General features: G+C 42.3%; 2 protein-coding genes across 2 annotated transcripts in view; one reads left to right on the top strand and one right to left on the bottom strand.

Moving 5' to 3' along the window:
* Positions 1-388: 388 nt before the first annotated feature.
* The window catches only part of CRLF3 (cytokine receptor like factor 3), a 41,834-nt gene continuing 19,695 nt past the window's right edge, over positions 389-22,527 (bottom strand). Inside the window, exons 5-8 of the mRNA XM_063293574.1 lie at positions 21,373-21,595; positions 20,670-20,802; positions 4,060-4,172; positions 389-3,024 (exon numbers count right to left, since the gene is read on the bottom strand). Coding sequence (XP_063149644.1) covers positions 2,771-3,024; positions 4,060-4,172; positions 20,670-20,802; positions 21,373-21,595 — 723 coding nt within the window. The 3' untranslated portion in view covers positions 389-2,770. The remainder of the gene's footprint in view (positions 3,025-4,059; positions 4,173-20,669; positions 20,803-21,372; positions 21,596-22,527) is intronic.
* LOC134492413 (terminal nucleotidyltransferase 4A-like) lies at positions 11,598-13,159 on the top strand. The gene is given in 2 exon segments (XM_063296582.1): positions 11,598-12,519; positions 12,522-13,159. Coding segments are annotated over 2 exon segments (1,560 nt in total).

The following is a 22,527-nucleotide window of genomic DNA, read 5'->3' as shown; positions in this document are numbered from 1 at the left end:
AAAGAAAAAACAAGCCTTTACCCTCTCAAAAACATAAAATCTCTGTTTCCTCTCCCTCTCCCATCCCCAGCTGCAGAGAGTCAGCCTTTGCTAGGGAAACAAATTTCCATTGCTGTAGCAAAAGTTTTTACAAACGTGTAAGAAATGGGAAAGACTCCTTAGCATCTGCATGCCTTCCTCATACAGGATAGAAGTCTGTGGTATATTCAAAACTGAAGATCTCTACAGGAAGGGTAAAAACGTCAGCCCAGACATCTGGACAGCATCGGCTGTTTTAAACTGATTTACATCTTTTGGCCAACTAAAAGTAGAATGTTTGGATTGTGTCCTCTATTCCATCTGTCACCAGATGTAAAAAATTACTTTTTTTAGAACAAAGTAAAAGCATTTTATATGATGTACAGTATACGAGATTGTGAATGTCCTTTGGCCAGCCCTCAGTGAGAGGAAACAGTGCACACATGGAAGAATATCTTTGTAAGTCCTGATTTATGCGTAGCATTCTAGAAAGAAGGAAGAACTTCCAACCTACCATTATACAATGAACACACACTCCAAAGCTAAAGGTGAACCGTCTCTATCTCGTTACTTTTTATGTGCCAGTCCTGTTTTATGCTCACATACAGATTCACAGAGATCAATAATGAAATACAAAAAGTTTATGGGTGAACTGGTTTGCTTCTGACATTCTTAGAGAGGAACATTAATACATTAATACCCTTTCCCCAGCTTATATTCACATAAAAATAAGGCAAGGTGGTGATTCATCTGTGTGCAAGAGAGGAATTTTGTATGGCTTGATTTTAAATGGGGGTGGGGGGAGAGAGATGATACTATATAGCTCAAGAAATCCTTAAATCCCAGCTTCTTACAGGATATCTCGAGATGGGGGGAGGGGGACTTTAGTATTAAACATTTTCATTTAAGTTCTGCTCCACAGAAGTGTTCAACTAGCCTTCCCCAAACTACGGCCTCCAGATGTCTTGGAACTTCAATCCCGTAATTCTGAGCCAGCATAACCAACAGGAAATGAAGTCAAAAATATCTAGAAAACATCAGATTGTATTAGACCCATGATTAGGCTCAGTTACATATTCCTGAACCAAAATACCTACTACCAATTATGAGATTTTTATACCGGATGAAAACTTTTACTTAGTGCTGAAACTACAGTTCTCCTAGCTGGCAACATGACTGTATAAGAGGAGAAGGGAGGAATTTCGCCCTTCTTTTTATCAGCAGCTTCTTTCAATTACTTGCAAGACAGGATATGGCAGCTAAGTACTACAGCAAAAGCCTCTGTGTCTGGGGTGGAAGATCTACAGTAAGAAAGAAACTGATTGCAAATCTTATTTAACAGGATGCCCCTACTACAAAGAGAAGGCTGCCAAGACTGGGTTCCCCATTTTTGGAAATAGGCATGCAGGCAATTTAATCATATAAAGGAGATCCCATTGAAAACTGCTCAAAAAGAGGGATTTCATTTGCCCAAGTCAGGAGGGCAAACCAGTAATTAACTGCAGAGGCTGTGCAGGTATGCTACAGTTGCTACACTCTGCTTAAAATCACTACCTGGCTCATCTGCTAACTCTGGTTATGTCAACAAAATTCTAAAATGCATTCTTTTGCCTCTATAATGCATTCTTTTCTATATGGAACCTCCTTGGTTGCAAGTTCATTTGCATACCATGCTGGCCTGACCTCAGTTTCTATAAAATTATTTGAACTCAAGTCTAGCTAAAGACAGGTATGGTAAACATAATTTGTTTGCTACACAAACTCTTAGGTTTCGTACAAAGGTTAAGAAAGCATCTACAATATTTGTGTCCTAAACATTTCCTGGGACTGTGAGATACCATCTTGAAAAAGGCACTAGCTGTAGGAAGCACTTCAATGTTTCTGAAGCAGCATAGAGGAGCATAAAAATGCTGATTAAGTGCCAAAATTCAGTGGCACTGGATCATAAATGAAATTTTCTCTTTCACACGTGCAGTATTGTTCAGCAAAGGCCTCAAACTAAGGCACATAGGTATTCCTCATCAAAACAAATATTTCAGCTCAGATTTCTTCTGCAGTAAATAGAAAGGCACCGCAGGAAAAGGATAATGTAGTTGCCAAAAATTCTTAGTGCCCAATGGACAAAAACTTTTGGCAGGAATAGGTTGAGGTACAGTTTACCATTTCAGTACCGAACTCTGATGAATAGGAAAACATACATACAACTTGGTCCATTAACCCTGAGCCAAAGAATAACACTAGGCAATATTAGTAAGCATAACCAAGCATAGATAGGACCACAGTAATAGGATCATCTCTACCTTTTTCTTCAGAAACAACACTCCCATCTTGGTGATCTCCAGAGGTGGACTACGATTACTATGATCCTCCTTCCACTAAGGACTTTGGCTAGATTGACTAGAGATTGTGGAAGATGATGTCCAGCACTTCTGGAGAGCATCAAAATGGGGAGAGCTAAAAGTAATACTCAAATTTTGTGATGTTGCTAGCAAACACAAAAGCTTATTTAAATTTTCCAGGTTACTCAGTGTTTCACCAGTATTTTAGGTGGATCCAGTAGAGAGGACAGAGTTCAAGTAATGTTCTTCTCATAGATGGGTGGCATCAAGCAGCTCACTCCTGTCTGAACCAACAGCAGTATAAAAAAGACACACAAATGTAATAACCTGGATGAGCAAATAATTGTGCCATTTGAGTCCCAACCCTTTGAATGATGCAACCGAAAGACAATGGCTAGTTCTCGGTCTACAAATTAGAACACCAAAACCTTCCAGCCAGGATAGGAGAATGAGCACCCAAAATACAGAGAACCACAGCACTGATCTAGTACCCAGTCAAAGACCACTTCCCTGTTGTTGGAACTAATTGTCACTCTGAGTTTGAAGTTCCCCCCATTATTATTGCAAGGGCCTAAATTCACAGTTTCCATGTCAAATGTTACAGCTGACCCTGAAGTCACAGCAGGCAACTGGTTTGTCATCTCTTTTCCATTTACAAAAACAGCTCCTGAAATAAATAAGAAATGCTTGTGAGCCTGCAGTCACATAACAGAGTTTTCAATTTCCCATGGAAATCAAGTTATTTCTGAGCTTTCTAAATCCACATTCTGTAATGGCCTGCAACACACTTCATGGGCACCTTGAATTGTTAAATTACATTCTTTTAACTAAAGTCAGAAAGTTGGTGTGCTTGCAGAACAATGCTACTATCCCAACTTTGTTATTTCCAAGTGTGTCTATTTACTTCCATACCCCTCATCACCACTAAAATCAGAAGTTAATGGTGGAGATGATCCTAGAGAACTTGAGTAAGTAGCAGGGAAAATTCTTATGGGCTGGTCTTCTGGCAAATATGAACAGTTATTAATGGTTAAACCTCCCAAGAAAGACCATTTTGTAAGAGTACCCACAGCATGCTCTCAGAATTTCAGATATGCCCACTGGCCTCAAAATAGTAAGGATTCCCACACTATTCCACATAGCATCACACACACCAATGATACTCATTTACTATACTGGCAGCAAGAAAAGAGGGGAGGTTACTTTCTCAGATCACTTGGGGACCATTCTTATTTGCAGGAGATATGGCAAATCTTTAAAATACTGTTATAAAGGGTTACCCAGTTGTTTGTGGGTCAAGGGCTGCATTCTCCAAACAGAAGCTTAATGGGATAAAACTAAGGACCTATTAAATCTTCATGTATTTATAATTTCCCCCTGCTAAATGAAAACTTGGTAAGTATTGAAATGGTTAGTTGCGCAGCCCAGCTCTAGCCCCAGTCAGGCTTGTGAAAATCAGAAGCCTGCTAGAACATGGGCACATGTGTATTGCCATGCCTCTTTCCAAAGTTACTGCTTTTCCTCACACTTCCTTGACAACCTTGGGAAGTAACCATACTTACTATTTTTCATCACCCATTTAGGATTCCTCTACATCATAATTCAGTCATTCCATACAGCTCTTAAAATGACAATACATTTGGCTAGTTTGAGATTTCAGGAGGGCAGAAGGTGAGACAAATCAGGTCCTTGAGCAACTCACCATTGGTACTAATGCACACAGCTCTATCTCGTTGCAAAGAATCATAGCCATTCTGCTGCTCAACACAAACACCAATACTGTCTTTCCTGTCTGGCTGGCCAACTGTTTCAATTCTGTTAAGAGAAAGAAAAAAAGGCAGCTATATTTAGAAATTTTAATATAAACCACATACTTAATACACCCTCCTTTAAATGTTATGGTCTTGGAATCTGCAATTCAGCTCTCTCCCATCTGGCACTCCTCACATATACTGAAGCCCAAATCCTACAATCCCAACATATATTGGTCTTCAACACTTACAATACTCCTAAAGGTCACCAGCTTTGGGAAAGCTGCCTTAGCAGGTAAGGTAGTCAGTGTTTTAACTTGCCTCAATTCCTCATTCTTAAAGATGGAAAAGTTCCAGAATGGGGGAAACCAAATACCACCAAGTTTTGCATACAGGAAGACAATCACAGTATCTGGGGCATCTTTAGCTCAAATGTTACAATAGCAAGTGATGATGAAAATCTCTGCCAGTGATGTTGGAGAACCATGCCAGGTGCTCTGGACAATGAGGCTAAGATGAACCGTCTGACCTACTATATAGCAGTTTGCCTACTTGGGAGAACTAACATTCTGTCTACCAGTATTAACTAATAAGATGTTCGCTGTCATGAAATACCACAGTTTGTTGCTTTTTCTTCTCAAAAGAACTAATTATTTATCTTTAAAACATTGCTTGGGAAGTTAATTCTGTTTCCTCTACAGGGTACCACTTTCAGACCAAGCCTTCCTCCATTTATTTATTTATGAACAGATGTCCCACTTTTTCATTTTTTTAACAAGCCCAAAGTAGTTTTCATTAGAAGACAAATAAGCATTTATTATCAGAATCTCCAGAACAGTAGAAATCAAGTAAGTTGATGTCACGGGCTGATCTGCAGAATATACAAATTCTTAACCCAAGGGAAAACAGGAAGAATTATCTTCCAAGTTTCATTTAACTCATTTGTATTCTATTGTTATGACTCTGAGGAAACCCTGAGATATATTAAGCAGCAATCATAAAATGCAAAATAATCATGCTTGCTAGGAAAGGAAGGAAAAATGGAAAGCGAAATTTTACTCCCTCTTTTTAAAAGTTACAATGGAATGCTATCTGACCTGCAGGAGGCAAGAACCTACAGCTAGCAAACATTTAAGTGACTCGCTTCTCCTGGCCATTATATCTGTTCGTACAAGGAAAAAAATAGGTTTATTTTAGAAGCAATCTCATTTACAATAGATTGTGCTTAAGACAAACTGGATACAGTACCTGTGCCCAGCATAAAGGAATTTAAGCACAATTATTTCAGAAATAGGGAAAATCCCCATGTTTTTGAGGAGGACAGGTTGGGCAGCAATGAGTTAATTCTTCCAGTACGTTTTGAGTAGACCTCAAAACAGGAACCATATTGTCCTGCTAATACTCTAGCCAGTCTTCCTTTTCTCCAGGAAGAGACTCGGCTGAAGGCTAATGTTACAAACTGGGGGAGGGAGGAAGAGTCCAAATCTCTTACATCTGGAAGCAATCCATACTAGAAGATTATTTGTAAAAAAATAAAGCTGAGATTTACAATCTCCAGCTGTTTCATTCTTAATTATAAGTTTCTAGCTGATACATTTTTTAAAAAGACTGTTTTTAAGTTAAGCTCTTTTAACCATCGACTTCAATATACTGTGGTGTGGAAATTTTGTATTAAGCTTGACATATTCCCTTTGATGCTACATTTACTTCTTGTTACAACTCTAGCTGGTAAGAACATAAGAACTCCATTGTGAGAACCAACCTCTAGGCTAGCTTTTTATGTCCAAAAGGAGCTGATTAGATGTCTCTGGGAGGTATCCAAGCACAGCATGAAACTAATGGTTACCATCTGTGACCCCGGCATCTTTATTAGATGTATTTACTATAGTTCATAGAAATTCCATTCTGTTATATGGATTAACTTATGCTCTGATTCAGCAATTTCTTGCCTATACAGAAGCTCAAAATAGAATGTTTTGCAAGTTTACAAGAAAGCAGAAACCTTGGATAAAATGGCAATCTAAAAGCAAACTGTGTACTGTATGTATAAATGTATTTATTTGTTGAAGTTATATACCGCCCAACTCCCAACAAGTCTTGTAGCCTACAGAATTCAGAGGGAGGAAGGGAGCCCCAGACCATGACTGAATGCACTCCCTCTGAAATACAGGACAGGACGCTCTACACAAGAGCAATTCTGAGCAATAAACAGAGGCTGGGGCTGCCAGTTCCCTTATCAGTTGGCCTACAGATCGAGACCTTCTGTTGAAGGTTGCCCAGTTATGCAGGTGAGGACTATCTCAGCCTTTTCAGGGTGGCACGAAGGCACTAAAATGCCAACTCCTACTGTACTGATCAAGTACATTTAAAAACATACATTTCCCTAGCACTTGTTCAAATGTCAAAGCAGTTACAAGTTGTTTCATCATTTTACTTATTTACTGAACTGAACTGAACTACAGAACATTTCTCCTCTTTTCAAGGTTTAGAATTATTTTCAATTATTTGTTGTGAACTATCTTAATCAAAAGAAGAGATTCCAATACTAGAAATAAAAATAAGTATCGAGCCAGACTGCATAAAGCTTTTGCATCCCTCTTTTGAGAATCTGCATTTATATCCATGATACACTTCAAAAAATCATGTAAAATCTGTTTCTACACACAAACTATCCAGAAATGCTTGCTGACTTCTTGCAGAAACAAAGTACAGAATCCAGTCAAAACCAAATAATCCACTGCTAGTAAGTCCAATAGCTAAACACAACGCTTCTGATGAACTAATTCCAACACAAACTTCAAAAGACAAAACCTTGGGCTGTAAGGTTGGGAGGAGGGCAGTTTAAAGTATTTTCCAGTTTCAGAAAGCAATTATATCATTACAAGGGAGGCATCATTCTCTTCCAAAGAGGCCCACAAGCAGAGCAAAATGTCATCCTTTATTTATCCCTGCTATATGTCTAGGTTCCAACAAAACCTCTCTTGCCAAGACACTCCATTTTCCACAACTCTCTTGCATCCCCCTTTGATAATTTTTTTCCAGTTTTGAAATGAAATATGACCCTGTTGGATTCCCTAGGCACTTTCCTACTTCAGTTCTGTGGAAAGTAGAGTATCAAGCTCATTGTTCCCCTGCAGTACAGGGAAGCCTACAGCTTCCCACTTCTTCACGCACACATCCTGTCAGTCCTAGCACAAAAGAAGAGCAGGGTAGCCCTTGAGGAGAAAGATTGTCAAGTCCATGGAGGGGGGGGGGAGGAGGAAAAAGCCTAGCCAAGGAAATCCAGAGAATTCAAGGACCCGAAATGACTCTTTACTAGAAAACAAAGATGGGGGAGGAGGGAGGACAAAGACCAAAGAATGGGTCAGCTTCTGACAATCTGGCTTCCTTAACTGCCTAAACCTAAACATCCAGTAGCTGAAACATATCTTTCTTCCACAGAGAAACAGGAGACACACTTCACTTTTGAACTGGGAATGTTTTGCTTTAAAATTAATAAAGGCTCCCCAAAAGTCCACTCCCTAGATCAGGAAGGGAAAAACTGGTAGCCCTCCAGATCCTGCTGAACTCCCAGCCCCTCACGAATGACAACACTGACTGGGTTGCTAGACTTGTAATTCAGCAATAGCTGGAAATGCACAGGTTTCCCATTCTGCCTTGGATGACTAGGAAGCGAATTCAGAGACATGACTCAGAAAGCCATGTAACTTTCTCCAAAGAAAGAGAAAGCTTTACTACATCTGAGTGGCCAAACAGCTCACTCGAGAGATTTTACAAAATTGTAAATGCAGCTGTGGCACATTAATAAAGATATTTAACTACATTTTTAAAATGAGAAATTCAGCATTTTGTGGGTCATTTTTAAGGAGGAAAACAATCAAATTCAATCAAGACATCAGGTTGGTTTTAAAAATCAGCTTTAAAAAGCCGCTGGTTTTTATCTGCCCCAGATGGAGGGACTCAAAGCCCTTCAAGCAGTACTGGCAACATGGGAAGTGCTTATGAGGGTAGGGCACCTGATGGGAAAGGCTGCAGTATTCAAATGCAAGTTGAGGGATGCAAGTCAGAGGTCCTTCAAACACAGATAATGCAAGGGGACAGTGCTAACACCCAGGTAATCAAAAGGAAAGGGAGCCAGGCCATACCTCTGAGAAGAGAGACAAGGACAAGAGATAATGGGGTTCTGTCCTCTTTCTGCACACTTAGTAACAAAGGGTAGGAGGATGCAGAGTTTCTTCCCTTGCACAGGACAACAGGCACCAGGGCATTCACACCAGAGCTTCCTAGCCAAAATAGCACAGTCCTGAGTGAAAGTAGCTCTGCCAAGATTTCCAGTGAGAAAGCTTCAATCGAAGCTCTGGAGCCTTGTTGTTTTCTTGCAGACGTCTCATTGCCAGACTAGGCAACATCTTCAGTGCAAAGAGAGAGAGGGTCTTGCTCTCAGTTTATATACTGTAGTTTGTCCAGCTTGTGTTGGTAGAGGTGTTGTTCTCTCCTTGGGATTGGGCCTAACTCAATCAAGGAACTCCCAAAGAACCCATGATGCAGTCGTAAAGCACGGTCATGTGATTGCATCACTTAGCAACAGCAATCCAGGTAGTTCTGGTTGTTGTCATAACCCCAGATGTATGGGCCATTAAGCAGGAAGCACAGAAAGTCCCAGGTGAAGAGTGGGGGTGCTGCAGGAGAGTGGGGGAGGCCCTGGGAAGCCCAGGGAAGGAGAGCATGATGCATGCAAGTGAAGAAAGGCTTGGGGTGGGGGAGACTTACCTGAGCGACTTGTGACCTTCCCTGCTGGCTTTCCCATTGACTTAGCTTGTGGGAAACCGGCAGGGAAGGTCGCAAATGGCAATCACATGGCCACGGGAAGCTGCAGCCAGTCAAAGGTGCAAGCTGGTTGCCAAGTGCTCAAATTTTGTTCGCGTGACCACGGGGGCACTACAACGCTGGAACTTTGAGAACCAGTTATAAGTCCCTTCATTCAGCACCCCTGTAACTTCAAACAGTCGCTGAACAAGTGGTCATAACTCAAAGATTACCTGTAAGTATCTTCCTCCCAAAGGCAGGCTCTGCTGAAGGCAGCCTGCCTAAGCTTAGTCAAAGCTTGGATTAAAGGGGCAGAAGGTAAACCCTGGTTAGAAACGGAGCTGCAATTTTTTTGCAGCTTGGGAAGGTGGGGAGGGTTTCCCCAGGTGGAAAGAAAACAACAACTAGTTAAGGACCAGCTGGAACAATTGGGGGCCAAAAGGCTTTACTATATCTTTGAATTAAGAAATCCAAAATAATAGAAGGGGACGAGAGAACTATTTCAATTAATGCTGCACTAGGCATCTACAACCAACATTTGAAACAACGCTGATAATAACAAAGGGTGGGACAGCTTACTTGGACTTCCATTTTTCAAAGTTAAGGCAACAAGTTGGCATCTTTCTTTCTGTGTAAACTCCCTTGCTACTACTCTTCCCTCTCTCAAACCCCATATTGTATGTGGGAAGCAAAACATATGGAAAACATATATGCAAGGAGACTGTCTAGCCCTAGAATGCATCTAATCTTTTTTTCTTAGACCAACCCCATGCTCTGTCACACCACTGCTGAAACTGCCCTGGGTTTTAAAAACAGCTACAGCTGGGACAGCTGTCCAAAAGGCCCTTATTTATTGAAATTAAAGTAGACTGTTAGCTACCAAGGGACTCAAAAGGCAAAAATAAATAAATTTTAAAAACTATAAACTTCACCATGAAAGAGCTTGATCAAATATGTATATTCTTCTAGTTATCTTAATGGCCACACCCTCTTGCCAGTCCACCTATTTCTGGAGGGAAAGCATTCTAGAGCCCAGGAGCGATTATTAATAAGTCCTACTCCTGGTTACTTACTTAAATTTATTACAGTCTTAGACCAGTACAAAGATAGTATTCTGTAAAATATACATAGTCTTTCTTAAAATGGTAACAACATAGGATAAAATAGGAGGATAAAAACTAAAATAAAATTAAGATACATTTATAGACTAAGAGGGATGTGGTGGCACTGCGGGTTAAACCGCTGAGCTGCTGAGCTTGCAGATCGGAAGGTCGGCGGTTCAAATCCACGTGACGGGGTGAGCTCCCATTGCTAGTCCCAGCTCCTGCCAACCTAGCAGTTCGAAAACATGCAAATATGAGTAGATTAATAGGTACCACTTAGGCGGGCAGGTAACAGCGTTCCATTTAGTCATGCCGGCCACATGACCATGGAAGTGTCTACGGACAAACGCCGGCTCTTCGGCTTTGAAACGGAGATGAGCACCGCCCCCTAGTGTTGGACACAACTGGACTTAATGTCAAGGGAAACCTTTACCTTTACCTATAGACTATCTAACTAAACTTTTTAAGTGCAATCTAAGATACAGCCTATACTAAATAAGAATATAGACATTAAGAATGTATTAAGAATATATTAGGTATATAATATAAAATATGAGTATCTAAAATTACCACTATCTTTTATATATAAAAAAGAAAATTTAAATGATTTACTATTACATGCAATACATTACAAAAATTAGCCCATCAGGGTCTGACGGATCTTCATTGCTGCAGCACAGAACCTTGCTACCTGCGCTGTGACGATAGAGTTTTCCTCTATAAGCAGCAATTGAGTATAGTTAGTATCTGTGCAACCTGGGTATTTACTAACCAGGGGTATGATGAGTTTGGTACAAATGTCTTTATAAAAAACGCAGTGCAGAAGAACATGGTCTATAGTTTCCACCTCTCTGGAGTCACAGGGACAAAGCCTTGCGGCCAGTGGTATTTTTTTGTATTTACCCTCCAATACTGCAGAGGGGAGAATGTGACAACAAGCTAAAGAAAAGGGTCTCCGGTGGCTGGGTGTTTCAAGCTGTGTGAAATAACTAGCTGCAGAAGCCATGTATGTGCTATGCACTGGAAACAGGAAGAGTAGAGTCTTCCCTGTATCTGCTTGCCTCTCTGTATCCTTTATCCTTTGTTTCAGCTCTTGTTTGGCTTGACTGAAGTCCACCTCAAGGACTGTAGATGGAGACTATCCTAGCTTTAGAAGATTTGTGTCAATGGCCTTGATACATGAGGATTGAAAGTTGTCCTGGAAAATGAGAGGTGCAAGGCCCTTGGGATAGAATTTGAGCTTTAACCAAAGGTCTAGAGAGGCTAAACACACTCTTGATTCCACCCTCATCATGCCTGTTTCAAGCCTCAGGTGTGCATTTGAAACACATCAAGGCATCTGGAGTACTGCTGTAATGAATTTGGCTTGTACTCTTTCCAGGGGTGTAAACCATGAGGATGAAAGGCCTACTAAAGTCCCGTAAAGGAGCTGAGCTAATGACTTGACCTAAAAGAGTTTGAGTGCAGCTGGAACATAAGATCTCCCCTTGCAACAGAAAAATTTTAGGATAGCATTGGCAGATTGTTGTCCAGAGGCTGCCGCATATTCAGAGTGAGCTTTCCTCGAGCCTGTGGCATGGATGACTACACCCAAGTACTTGAAACTGGGGGAAGGAGGGCAGGGCCTGCAGCCCTCCAGTGTGGCCATTGCCGCACCCTTTCCCCATCACCATTACTACCACCACCACTATCAGTATCATCCAGGGAGCAGGAAACGGGAGAACAAGGCCAGCACATATGGGATGAACTATCTGCTCTCTGGCGGCTGTGTCGGCATCGTCCGCAAACGAACTGCCCTAGCTGGTGACAGCAGCCCCTGCTCTCCAGTGCAGCCTGGGGGCAGCCTTGCTCTAGGCATGCCTTGGAAAAGCAGGCAGTACAGCTCAGGCATACAAGGGCTCCGTGAAGAAATAATTGACTTCTATGACTTTATGTCCCCATGTCCTGAAGAAGCAGTTATGAGACAAGAAGTCGTGAAAAGAATAGAAACTGTCATCAAAGATCTTTGGCCTACAGCTAACGTTCAGACATTTGGAAGTTTTAGTACAGGGCTTTATCTGCTAATAAGTGATATTGATTTAGTAGTTTTTGGAAAGTGGGAGAGCCCACCTCTACAGCAGCCAGAACAAGTTCTAAGGAAACACAGTGTGGCTGAGCCATATTCAATTACACTACTTGACAAAACTACAGTACCAATAATTAAACTTACAGATCAGGAAACAGAGGTGAAAGTTGATATTAGTTTTAATGTAGAAACTGGTGTGAAGGCAGCTCGACTTATCAAAGACTACATGAAGCAATACTCATTGCTGCCTTACTTGATTTTAGTATTAAAACAGTTCCTTCTTCAGAGGGATTTGAATGAGGTTTTTACTGGTGGAATTAGCTCCTACAGCTTAAATTTAAGGGCAATTAGCTTCTTACAGTTGCACCCAAGAATTGATGCTCAAGGATTTGATGAAAACCTAGGAATGCTTCTAATAGAATTTTTTTAACTCTATGGAGGAATTTTAATTACTTAAAAACTGGTATTAGAATAAAAAATGGAGGTGCCAAAGAAGAAATCATGAAAACCATGACTAATGGATATCGACCATCTATGTTATGTACTGAAGATCTTCTTCTACCTGGCAATGATGTTGGAAGAAGTCATGGTGCCATGCAAGTAAAGCAAGTTTTTGACTATGCCTACATTGTTCTAAGCCATGCAGTATCACCACTTGCAAAATCATATCCTAATAGAGATTCAGAAAGTATGTTAGGAAGAATTATTAAAGTGACAGAAGAAGTGATTGACTACAGAGTGTGGATTTTAAAAAAATGGGGAAACAAAGCTAACTTTTCGTCTGATCTTGATGTTCAGTTGAAAGAGAGAGAACCAGTATCTCCAGAGAGTGCAACCCAGAATAGAGATGTTGAATTGCTTTACAACCAACCTTCATTTACTGGTATGCAACAAGTATCATCAGGCTCATCTGCCTCTTCAGTGTCATCTCTTTCCGGCAGTGATGTTGATTCTGATACTCCACCTTCCACAACTCCTAATGCGTACCACTTCAGCCTGCAAGCACCATCTACAAGTATGCAAATAAGCCTTCTCTTAAGTAACTCGAATCCAAGATGTTTAGGAGTCAGTAAATAATCACCAGCATATTTTGCTTGGAAACAGATCGGCAGCCAAGATCAGCATTTGAACACAGAGGCCAACCTGACTTCTCTTCAGAACAAGCTGATGTTTCTGAACAAAATACAAGCCCCGTACAAAATACACTCAGTGGACAAGTCTACTGCCAGCACACACACCACTCTTTTAAGGTTTCATGAAATTAATGTAGTTGGAGCTGATAATGGCATTACTGGAGGGCCACTGCACAAGATGGCTCAACAGACACCGCCTTGTGGGCTTCCGGTGGGGATGGCGGACTGAACGGCTGTGCCTGCTGGTTCAGTGGGCAGAGGTGACAATGCGGTAACTTTTGTCAGGCTCAGGCAGGTTTTCCTGAAGCCCAGAAACCGGATCAAGGAGAATACCTGGAATCATCCCATCTTTCCTCCGGACGGCTGCTTGCAGCCAGATCGCAAACGGTGTCTCGCGTTCGACTGGTAAGAGCCAGCTGGGAGGCAGGGACTTCATCACTTTCCAAGCCACGTTGTAGCTTTAAAGGGACACTAAGACCGGCCACCCCATTTCTAAATCACCAATTTGTATTTTTTTTTTAAGTATATGTACCCCAAGAGAGGCTTTCTACAGTAAGGAGAAGCTGGTTCTCTTGGTGCTTAACGTTATTTTTAGAATTACTTAAAAAAAAATTCTTTTAAGTTTTGGATTTCATTTTCCTTCCAAAGGAAATTCCAAAGATTGAAAGTAAACAATTGTCTTCCTGTTATTATTTTTGTATTAAATTTGAAAATATTAGCATTTTCCTACACATTGAATTGGCTGATTCCTTCAGCTTTCTGTTTTCACTTTCCCTTGAGAACTATCTATCTCACTCTCACTTTATGTAAACACACTCTGGAACTCTTCCTTATCCTCGACTTTCGCTGGTTAAGCTCCTAGGGGGCGCCATAATCTACTGCATGAGACATGGAGGATTTCAAACAGATTCTTTCTGACTTTCACCAGGATTTTAAACAGATTTCTTCTGACTTTTATCAAGCTTTTATGCAAGATATCCAGGACATTGTGGAAAATATGAGATCTAAAATGTGCCATCAGGCTGGGGATGTGGTGGATGAAACTGAGGAATTTAAGAGCGATAGTTTTTTTTTAAGACTGAGATTGGGATTTTTATCGAGATGCTGGATGAAGATTGGATAATGGAGAAACTAAGGGAGAGAATGATCTGCAAGCCATAAGTAAAATCCATCTCCTGGTGGAATGCCATGAAAAGAACCTGGAATCTTTGAGGGGGGCACTTGGGCTGTTTGATTCTTTCAAGAGGAAAGCTATCATGAGTACTGATGGTGAACAGAAGGGGGCCCCTATCCAGGGGGGAAAACACATGCATAGTACTGAGGAGTTAAGCAGCCATTCAGAGAGACACAGATCAGACCCGCCTTAACTTTGGGGGTTTATCTGTCTGGTTTTTTCCCACGCTTCTTCAGTTTGTTAGGATTTTCTATCTAATGTAGCAGTAATAAACACTAGAGACCTATTCCTCGTTTCAGCGTGGTTCCTGACTCTTAGGACATCAATCCTAACAAACTCTACTACTGCCATTGAAAGAGGGAGGAACAAAAAAAAAAAGGAAGAGACATTTGGGAAAATGTCTTTGGAAAACCAGGAAATTCGGCAAGCCATCCAACAATTGGCAGCAGCATTGCAACAACATCAACAAGTAGATCTCCAGATCAACACATTACAAGCAGCCATGCTACAGCAGTTACAACAACCACCTCTGATTAACCCACAACCGGTGCCAGCAGCAGCAGCAGCAGCTCCACCAGTAGTCTTGAGATCCCAGGGCAGTCTACCAGAGAGGTTTGGAGAAGCAGGACAGTTGAGAACCTTTCTCACACAGTGCACAATGTTTTTCGACAGCAGAACCAGAGTCACCTTCATTTTAAGTCTGCTAAAGGGCCCAGCAGCCAAATGGGCTATTCCCATGGTGGAGAACAACGACCCAATTCTCAACGACTACCAGAATTTTCTGGCAGGGTTCCGAGCACACTTTGACGACCCGATCAGAGAGGTCACTGCCAGCTGGGAAATTCGGAAGCCCAAGCAAGGCAACAAGAGGGTGGGAATTTACATTGCTGATTTCAAGCTGTTAGCAGGAGATCTGGACTGGAATGAGAGTGCCTTGAAAGACCAATTCAAACAGGGGCTGGATGAAGAAATTAAAAATGAATTAGTGCGCCAGGGAACACCAGCTACCCTAGAAGGTTTATATCAACTGTCTGTGGTCGTAGACGCCAGGCTAGAAGAGCTCAGACAGATGCAGCCGGGGAGAAACAGGGGCCTCAGAGCGCTTCCAGGATTTCCAGCTCTCTCCGCAGCATCTCTTTACTCAGGACCAGAGGAGCCGATGCAGATCAGGGCGAGCAGGAGGCTTATTTCCGAGGCTGAGAGACAGAGAAGGAGAGAGAGAGCCCTCTGTTTCTACTGCGGAGTCCAGGGGCACATGGTGAGAGCTTGCCCAGCGAGAAGCCAAGCAAATTCCGTAAGAGCCCCACGGCAAGCAGCTGAACCAAGAGCCATCTCTGCCTCTGCTTCCAACCAGGGAAACTCCGTCAGTCTCCCTCCACAAAGCTCAGCAGGGAGACCATCAATCAATTAAGAAGGGCTCATTCCGAGGATTCCAGACAATCCTTTTACTACTTACCAGTCATAATGCACGTAAACCCAGAGCATCAGGTCAAGCTAGAGGCCCTCGTGGATTCCGGAACTTCCACCAATTTTATTGATGTACAGACCGTACAAGACTTCAACATCCCAACTACAGAACTGCCACATCCCATAGAAATGGAGACCATTGACAGCCAGCCCCTCAAGGCAGGGCCGATTAGAAGGTTCACAGAACCTTTGCAACTAACAACGGGAGACCACACTGAGTGGATCCAACTTTATGTTACGGCATCACTTAATGAGCCTATAGTCCTGGGCACACCTGGCTGAAGATCCACAACCCATTGCTGAACTGGACTATGGGAGCAATCTCCTTCCCAGCTAAGGAATGCCAGCACCACAAGATTCAAGCCGCTCTCCTCTCTCCAGCAACCAATGAAGCCACGGAAGCAGGGGGGGTCCAGTTGCCAGCCAAGTATGCAGATTTTGCAGACGTTTTCAGTGAACAAGAGGCCACAGCACTACCCCCCCATAGGGACTGTGATTGCACCATTGAGTTAATACCAGGAGCCAAGATTCCAGCAAGGAAACAATATCCCATGTCCCCCAAGGAACTAGCCACCTTAAAGGATTACTTGGATTCTAATCTCCAAAAGGGTTTCATCCGACCATCTACTTCCCCAGCGTCTGCTCCTACCTTCTTCGTACCAAAGAAGCCTGACCCGTTGGCACCGGCAAACCAAGAGGCACCCATGAGAGTGGTCCACAATTTCAGGTCCCTCAATAAGCTCACGATAAAAGAAAATTATCCCCTCCCGCTAATTTCTGATCTGCTGGATCGCTTACAGAAAGCACGCATTTTTACTAGGTTGGACCTCAGGAATGTGTACAATCTGATCCGGATGAAAGAGGGGCATGAATATCTGACTGCCTTCGATACCAGGTTTGGTAAATTTGAGTACCTTGTTTTGCCCTTTGGCTTGTCTAATGCAGGAGCCATATTTTCCCGATTTATGAATCAAATTTTCTCTGATTTACTAGATGAGTATCTAGTCATTTATCTAGATGACATATTAATATTCTCTGACGATGCTACAACTCATGTAACCCACGTACGTAATGTCTTACAAAGATTGAGAGAGAACACGCTGTTCGCCAAGCTAGAGAAGTGTGCCTTCGATTTAACTGAATTGCATTTCCTGGGCTATAAAATATCAGCAGAAGGCATATCCATGGATCCTTCTAAGGTCCAGGCAATTCTCTCTTGGCAACCCCCCCAAAATGTGAAAGATGTACAAAGGTTCCTAGGGTTTTGCAATTTTTACAGGAGGTTCATAAATAAATTTAGTGACAGGGCTAAACCCCTCACACAGCTTTTGAAGAAAGGGTCAAAATTCATTTGGGGCAAGCAGCCTTCCAAGAATTTAAGCAACTCTTTGCATCCCAGCCGCTTTTAAAGCACCCTGATCCCACGAAGCAATTCATAATGCATTCAGATGCTTCAGAATTTGCTATTGCTGCTGTTTTATTGCAATATACAAACAAAACAGAGAACACATTGCTCCCTTGTGCATTTTTCACCCGCACACTCTCACCAGCAGAGAGAAACTATGATGTTTTTAACAAGGAGTTCTAGCAATTAAAGCAGCATTCCAGGAGTGGAGGCACTGGCTAAAAGGTGCAGCCTTTCCTGTGAAAGTTTGCACCGATCACAAGAATTTACAGCTTCTACAAAACACCAGATCCCTCACCCCACACCAAATCAAATGGAGCCAGTTTTTCTCCCGTTTCAATTTTGTTATTTCTTATGTTCCTGGGGCACAGAACTGTTTGGCAGGTGCCCTGTCTCGATCCATTCAGGCAACCCCCGCCACTCACCAGGAGGTACAGGCTACTATATTACAACCTCACAACTTTCAGCAGTCTATGAGGGGGAACCAGACAGATTTTAGCAACAGGCAGACAAGCAGAGGACCTATTTACAAGAGTCAGAGCTCAGCAGCAACAGGACCCGTATGCCAGGGCCAGGATGGATGACCTCCAGAGGGGCCCGCAAGACACTGCCTTCCCCTTTAATGTGGAGGCAGGAATCCTCTGGCATAGCGGGCGATTATACATTCCCCCCTCATTGAGGGAAGAAGTACTGAGACTTTGCCATGACCATCAAACGGCAGGCCACGGAGGTGTTTTCAAAACTCTCCACAGAACTCTGAGAGACTACTGGTGGCCTGAGCTGACTGCAGACATAAAGGGTTACGTTGCTTCTTGTCATACCTGTAGACGAGCCAAGCCTCTCCCAGGGAAGCCCACAGGACTCTTGCAACCCCTACCCACCCCCAGTAGGCCTTGGGATACAATCTCCATGGATTTCATCACTGATTTACCCCTGGTCCAGGGGCTGACTTCCATACTAGTGGTGGTGGACCTTTTCACTAAAATGGCGCATTTTATTCCTTGCAAGGGCCTCCCATCTGCGCAAGCCACAGCGCAGTTGTTAATGGACCATGTTTTTAGGTATAGAGGCATGATAAGTGTGGCTCTCTACCAAGTTTTTGACCTCTACCAGGGCCTCCAAGAAGTTGGACTCTAAGTTTCTGGGCCCTTTCACTCTGGTACAGCAGATAAATCCAGTGGCTTATCGCTTAAAGCTGCCAGCAACCATGAAAATCCATCCAGTCTTTCACAGAGCCTTGCTAGCCAAAGACACTCCCCCAAGTACCTTACAATTGCAAATGCCCCACCTCCAGTAATTGTGGAGGGGGAGGAGGAATACTAAGTTGAGGAAATTCTGGACTCTAGGAGGAGGGGAAGGGACATCCAATAGTTAATACACTGGAAAGGGTACCCTGAGGAAGAGTGCACGTAGGAAAATGCCAGAGATGTACATGCACCAACGCTGGTTCATCGATTCCATCAGCTTTTCCCTCGTAAACCCAAGCCTCGCACTCTACCAGAGATGCCTCACATGACTGAGCAAGCAGAGGAATCCCAAGCAGAGTGGTAAGTTGGCAACCTCCACCCTCGCCAGAGGCTCTGAGGCCAGAGAGAGAGGAGGAGGGGGAGCCGCAGCCCTCCACCTCCAGCTTGCATTTCCCAAGGGGGAGGGGGGAAGAATCTTCTAATTATTTAGCTATTTTCCAACAGCAGCCACCTGGGCCAGAAACGTTATCAGACCTGGAGAGCAGCACTGATTCGTCCTTGGAGGAGTTTTCCTTTGAAGAATTTCCATCGTTGCCCAGTTCCCATGGGAGCTTGGAGGGGGAGATGGACTCTCATGCGACCCTGGAGGGAGGAAGGAACTCTGGAAGGGAGGGGGCTGAAATGGAATGTGAATCTGGAGGGGAGGGTGATGTCATGAATACTGATGGTGAGCAGGAGGGGGCCCCTATCCAGGGGGGAAAATGCATGCGTAGTACTGAGGAGTTAAGCAGCCATTCAAAGAGACACAGATCAGACCCGCCTTAACTTTTGGGGTTTATCTGTCTGCGTTTTTCCCATGCTTCTTCAGTTTGTTAGGATTTTCTGTCTAATGTAGCAGTAATAAAACACTAGAGACCTATTCCTTGTCTCAGCGTGGTTCCTGACTGTTAGGACACCCACACTTCTTCAGTTTGTTAGGATTTTCTGTCTAATGTAGCAGTAATAAAACACTAGAGACCTATTCCTTGTCTCAGCGTGGTTCCTGACTGTTAGGACAAAAGCTCTGTGCACATTGTGGGGATACGTAGCTGCTTTCGTTTATTTTGAAGTGGGATGTCGGTTGAAGAATGTTCATCTGGTTTGCTTTAAGGATTTAATAGGTGCTATTTGCCTTTAAAGATTTGGATTTACTGTTTTGAATTGGCTTTGTTTTTTGGGTTTATTAAGATGAAAATTATTAAAACTGTTGTATTAGGGTTAAAGAATGTTTATCTGGTTTGCCTGAAGGATTTGATTGATGTTATTCCCTGTTAAAGATATGGAATTACTGTTGTCTTTGTTTTTTGGGTTTGTTAAGATTGGGATTATTAAAATTGTTGTACTATTAAGTATAATAGCAGACAACTTATGTGCTTTTTGATTTGATTCTTACTATAGTAGATAGAAATGTATAGAATAGTGGTAGGAAGGGAATAATTAAATGTTTTATCTTTTGGAGGGGAGAAAGATGTTCAGGAGGTTTATATGAACTTTTTTCTTTATTTTAATATATGGGGAAGGAGTAACTGTACAGTGGTTTTTATTATGTGTTAAAGTGGAATGACTTATAGAAAAAATGTGGTGTTTTGGTTTAATATAGAGTAAGAGATTGATTATGGAAATTTTTGTATATCCTTGCTGTTAAAAGTCGGAAGCCACATCTTTTTATAAATTTGAAAATTTTTTCTCTTGTGTTTCTGCACTTTTCCAGTTTTTTTTTCTTTCTTTGTAGTTTTTTTTGTTTTTATTCTTCTCTTGAAACCTAATAAAATTTACTATAAAAAATAGACATCTCCTTGTCTATTTTTTAAAAAATAGACATCTTCCCATTTGCCTGCCTTCTCCATCTGAGACTAGTCCACATGACTGTCCAGTGGAGAGGACAAGGCAAATAAAGTTTACTGTCTTTTCTTGTTGATCCCATCAATGCTCACTCAATTGGAAAAGACATACATAAAGAGCAGAATAGCTAGAAGTTACAAGGCCAGAGCCCCCTTATTAAGCTGTAGCTTCAGTGGGTGTTCAGCAATGCCAGTGCTCTACAAACAGACAGAGAGAGAGATACCCAACGAGTCAACACTGGATAACTAGAACACAACTCTATCTCAACAAAGGAAGAGATCAACGCAATCAAATCCTTTTTGGGAAAATACGACCAGGTGATTTATCCATCTTTCCTTACCGGAAAGTCAGCGTCTGACCACAACAGTAAGTTGGAGCCTTGGAATACAGCACCCCACCTGCCTGTGAATCGTTTCGAAGGGCTATGTTTCTTCGGCTGCTCAAGCTGTAGCCCTCAATGCCAGGAGTCCATTCTGAGGAAACAAGAACAAATAGTAATGCAGATGCCCCTAATCTGGACAAACTACAAAGTATAACATGATATTCTCAGTTCACTCACACCACAGGCCTGCCTTTTGAAAAGGTATGTGCTTCAGTTCCCCCTTTTTGGTTATGTTTTATACACACTCCAAGATGGGAAAGTGCACAAAAACAAAGGAGGATGCACATATGAAATTCACAAACAGTCTGATCCCATACAAACCTATCAGCTGAACCAAAGAGACAAGTCTTGCTAGGATCAATGAGCTTACATTTTCACAAGAAAACTCAGAATTACTATTTTACTTAAAAACCAATTTAATTTATTTCATGTATGCTTCTGCACTTGAAAATACAGCAATATTCCATAAAACTAAATACTTGTGTATTAAATGGCATCAGCATCAAAAAAAATGCACCTCAGTATGAAGATCTATGATACAGAGCAAAAGATGATAGTCAATAGGCTAGATTTACAGGTCAAGGAAAGAAGATGGAACAAGACTGAAGTATTTTTATCACGGAATAAAAGAGCGAATAGCAATGAATGGTGAAATGCATACCATGAGGCACTAGCGTGGAACGCCCAATCTGAGAAACACTCCATGGGCTCCATTCCTGACGGCCGTCTCCCCGCGCACAAACCTTGAACTGGTAATCCACATTGGGATCAATGTGCAACACCATGAATTCTGTGTCTGAACCAACATACACATCTTCAAAATGGCAAGTGGTACTTTTGCGATACTGAAGTCTGTAGTCTTGTGGGATGAAGTCCTCATCAACCTAAGCAAAGATAAATTACATTATCACAGTATCTTAAATTTTCCTTCTTTAAACACTTCTTTTAACTAACTTGTTCTCTGAAATGCAAAGGTTCGAAGCTCCCAAATATTTTGGGACTAGAAGCCCACGAGGCATTATCAGGAAAGGCAATGGACACAATTGTAAAACTGTGGGGTGAGTGGTTAGACACAAAACAATTGTCATCCAGATGTGCTGGCCTGATGGCTAGAATTCTGAGAATTATAGTCCCAAAATATCTGGGAAAGTGGCAAGAGGCAGGAACAATCACATAGAATCTATTTCACAGTATGCCAGTTATCAGTTGTTGTTGTTGTTGTTGTTGTTTATTCATTCAGTCGCTTCCGACTCTTCGTGACTTCATGGACCAGCCCACGCCAGAGCTTCCTGTCGGTCGTCAACACCCCCAGCTCCCCCAGGGACGAGTCCGTCACCTCTAGAATATCATCCATCCATCTTGCCCTTGGTCGGCCCTTCCTCCTTTTGCCCTCCACTCTCCCTAGCATCAGCATCTTCTCCAGGCTGTCCTGTCTTCTCATTGTGTGGCCAAAGTATTTCAGTTTTGCCTTTAATATCATTCCCTCAAGTGAGCAGTCTGGCTTTATTTCCTGGAGGATGGACTGGTTGGATCTTCTTGCAGTCCAAGGCACTCTCAGAATTTTCCTCCAACACCACAGTTCAAAAGCATCGATCTTCCTTCTCTCAGCCTTCCTTATGGTCCAGCTCTCGCAGCCATGTTACTACAGGGAACACCATTGCTTTAACAATGCGGACCTTTGTTGTCAGTGTGATGTCTCTGCTCTTAACTATTTTATTGAGATTTGTCATTGCTCTTCTCCCAAGGATTAAGCGTCTTCTGATTTCCTGACTGCAGTCAGCATCTGCAGTAATCTTCGCACCTAGAAATACAAAGT

The sequence above is a fragment of the Candoia aspera genome, chromosome 2 (genome assembly GCF_035149785.1).
Source record: "Candoia aspera isolate rCanAsp1 chromosome 2, rCanAsp1.hap2, whole genome shotgun sequence".
Classification (NCBI taxonomy): Eukaryota; Metazoa; Chordata; class Lepidosauria; order Squamata; family Boidae; genus Candoia; species Candoia aspera.
The sequence above is the reverse complement of the archived record's forward strand: the minus strand, read 5'-3'. Positions and strand labels throughout refer to the sequence as shown.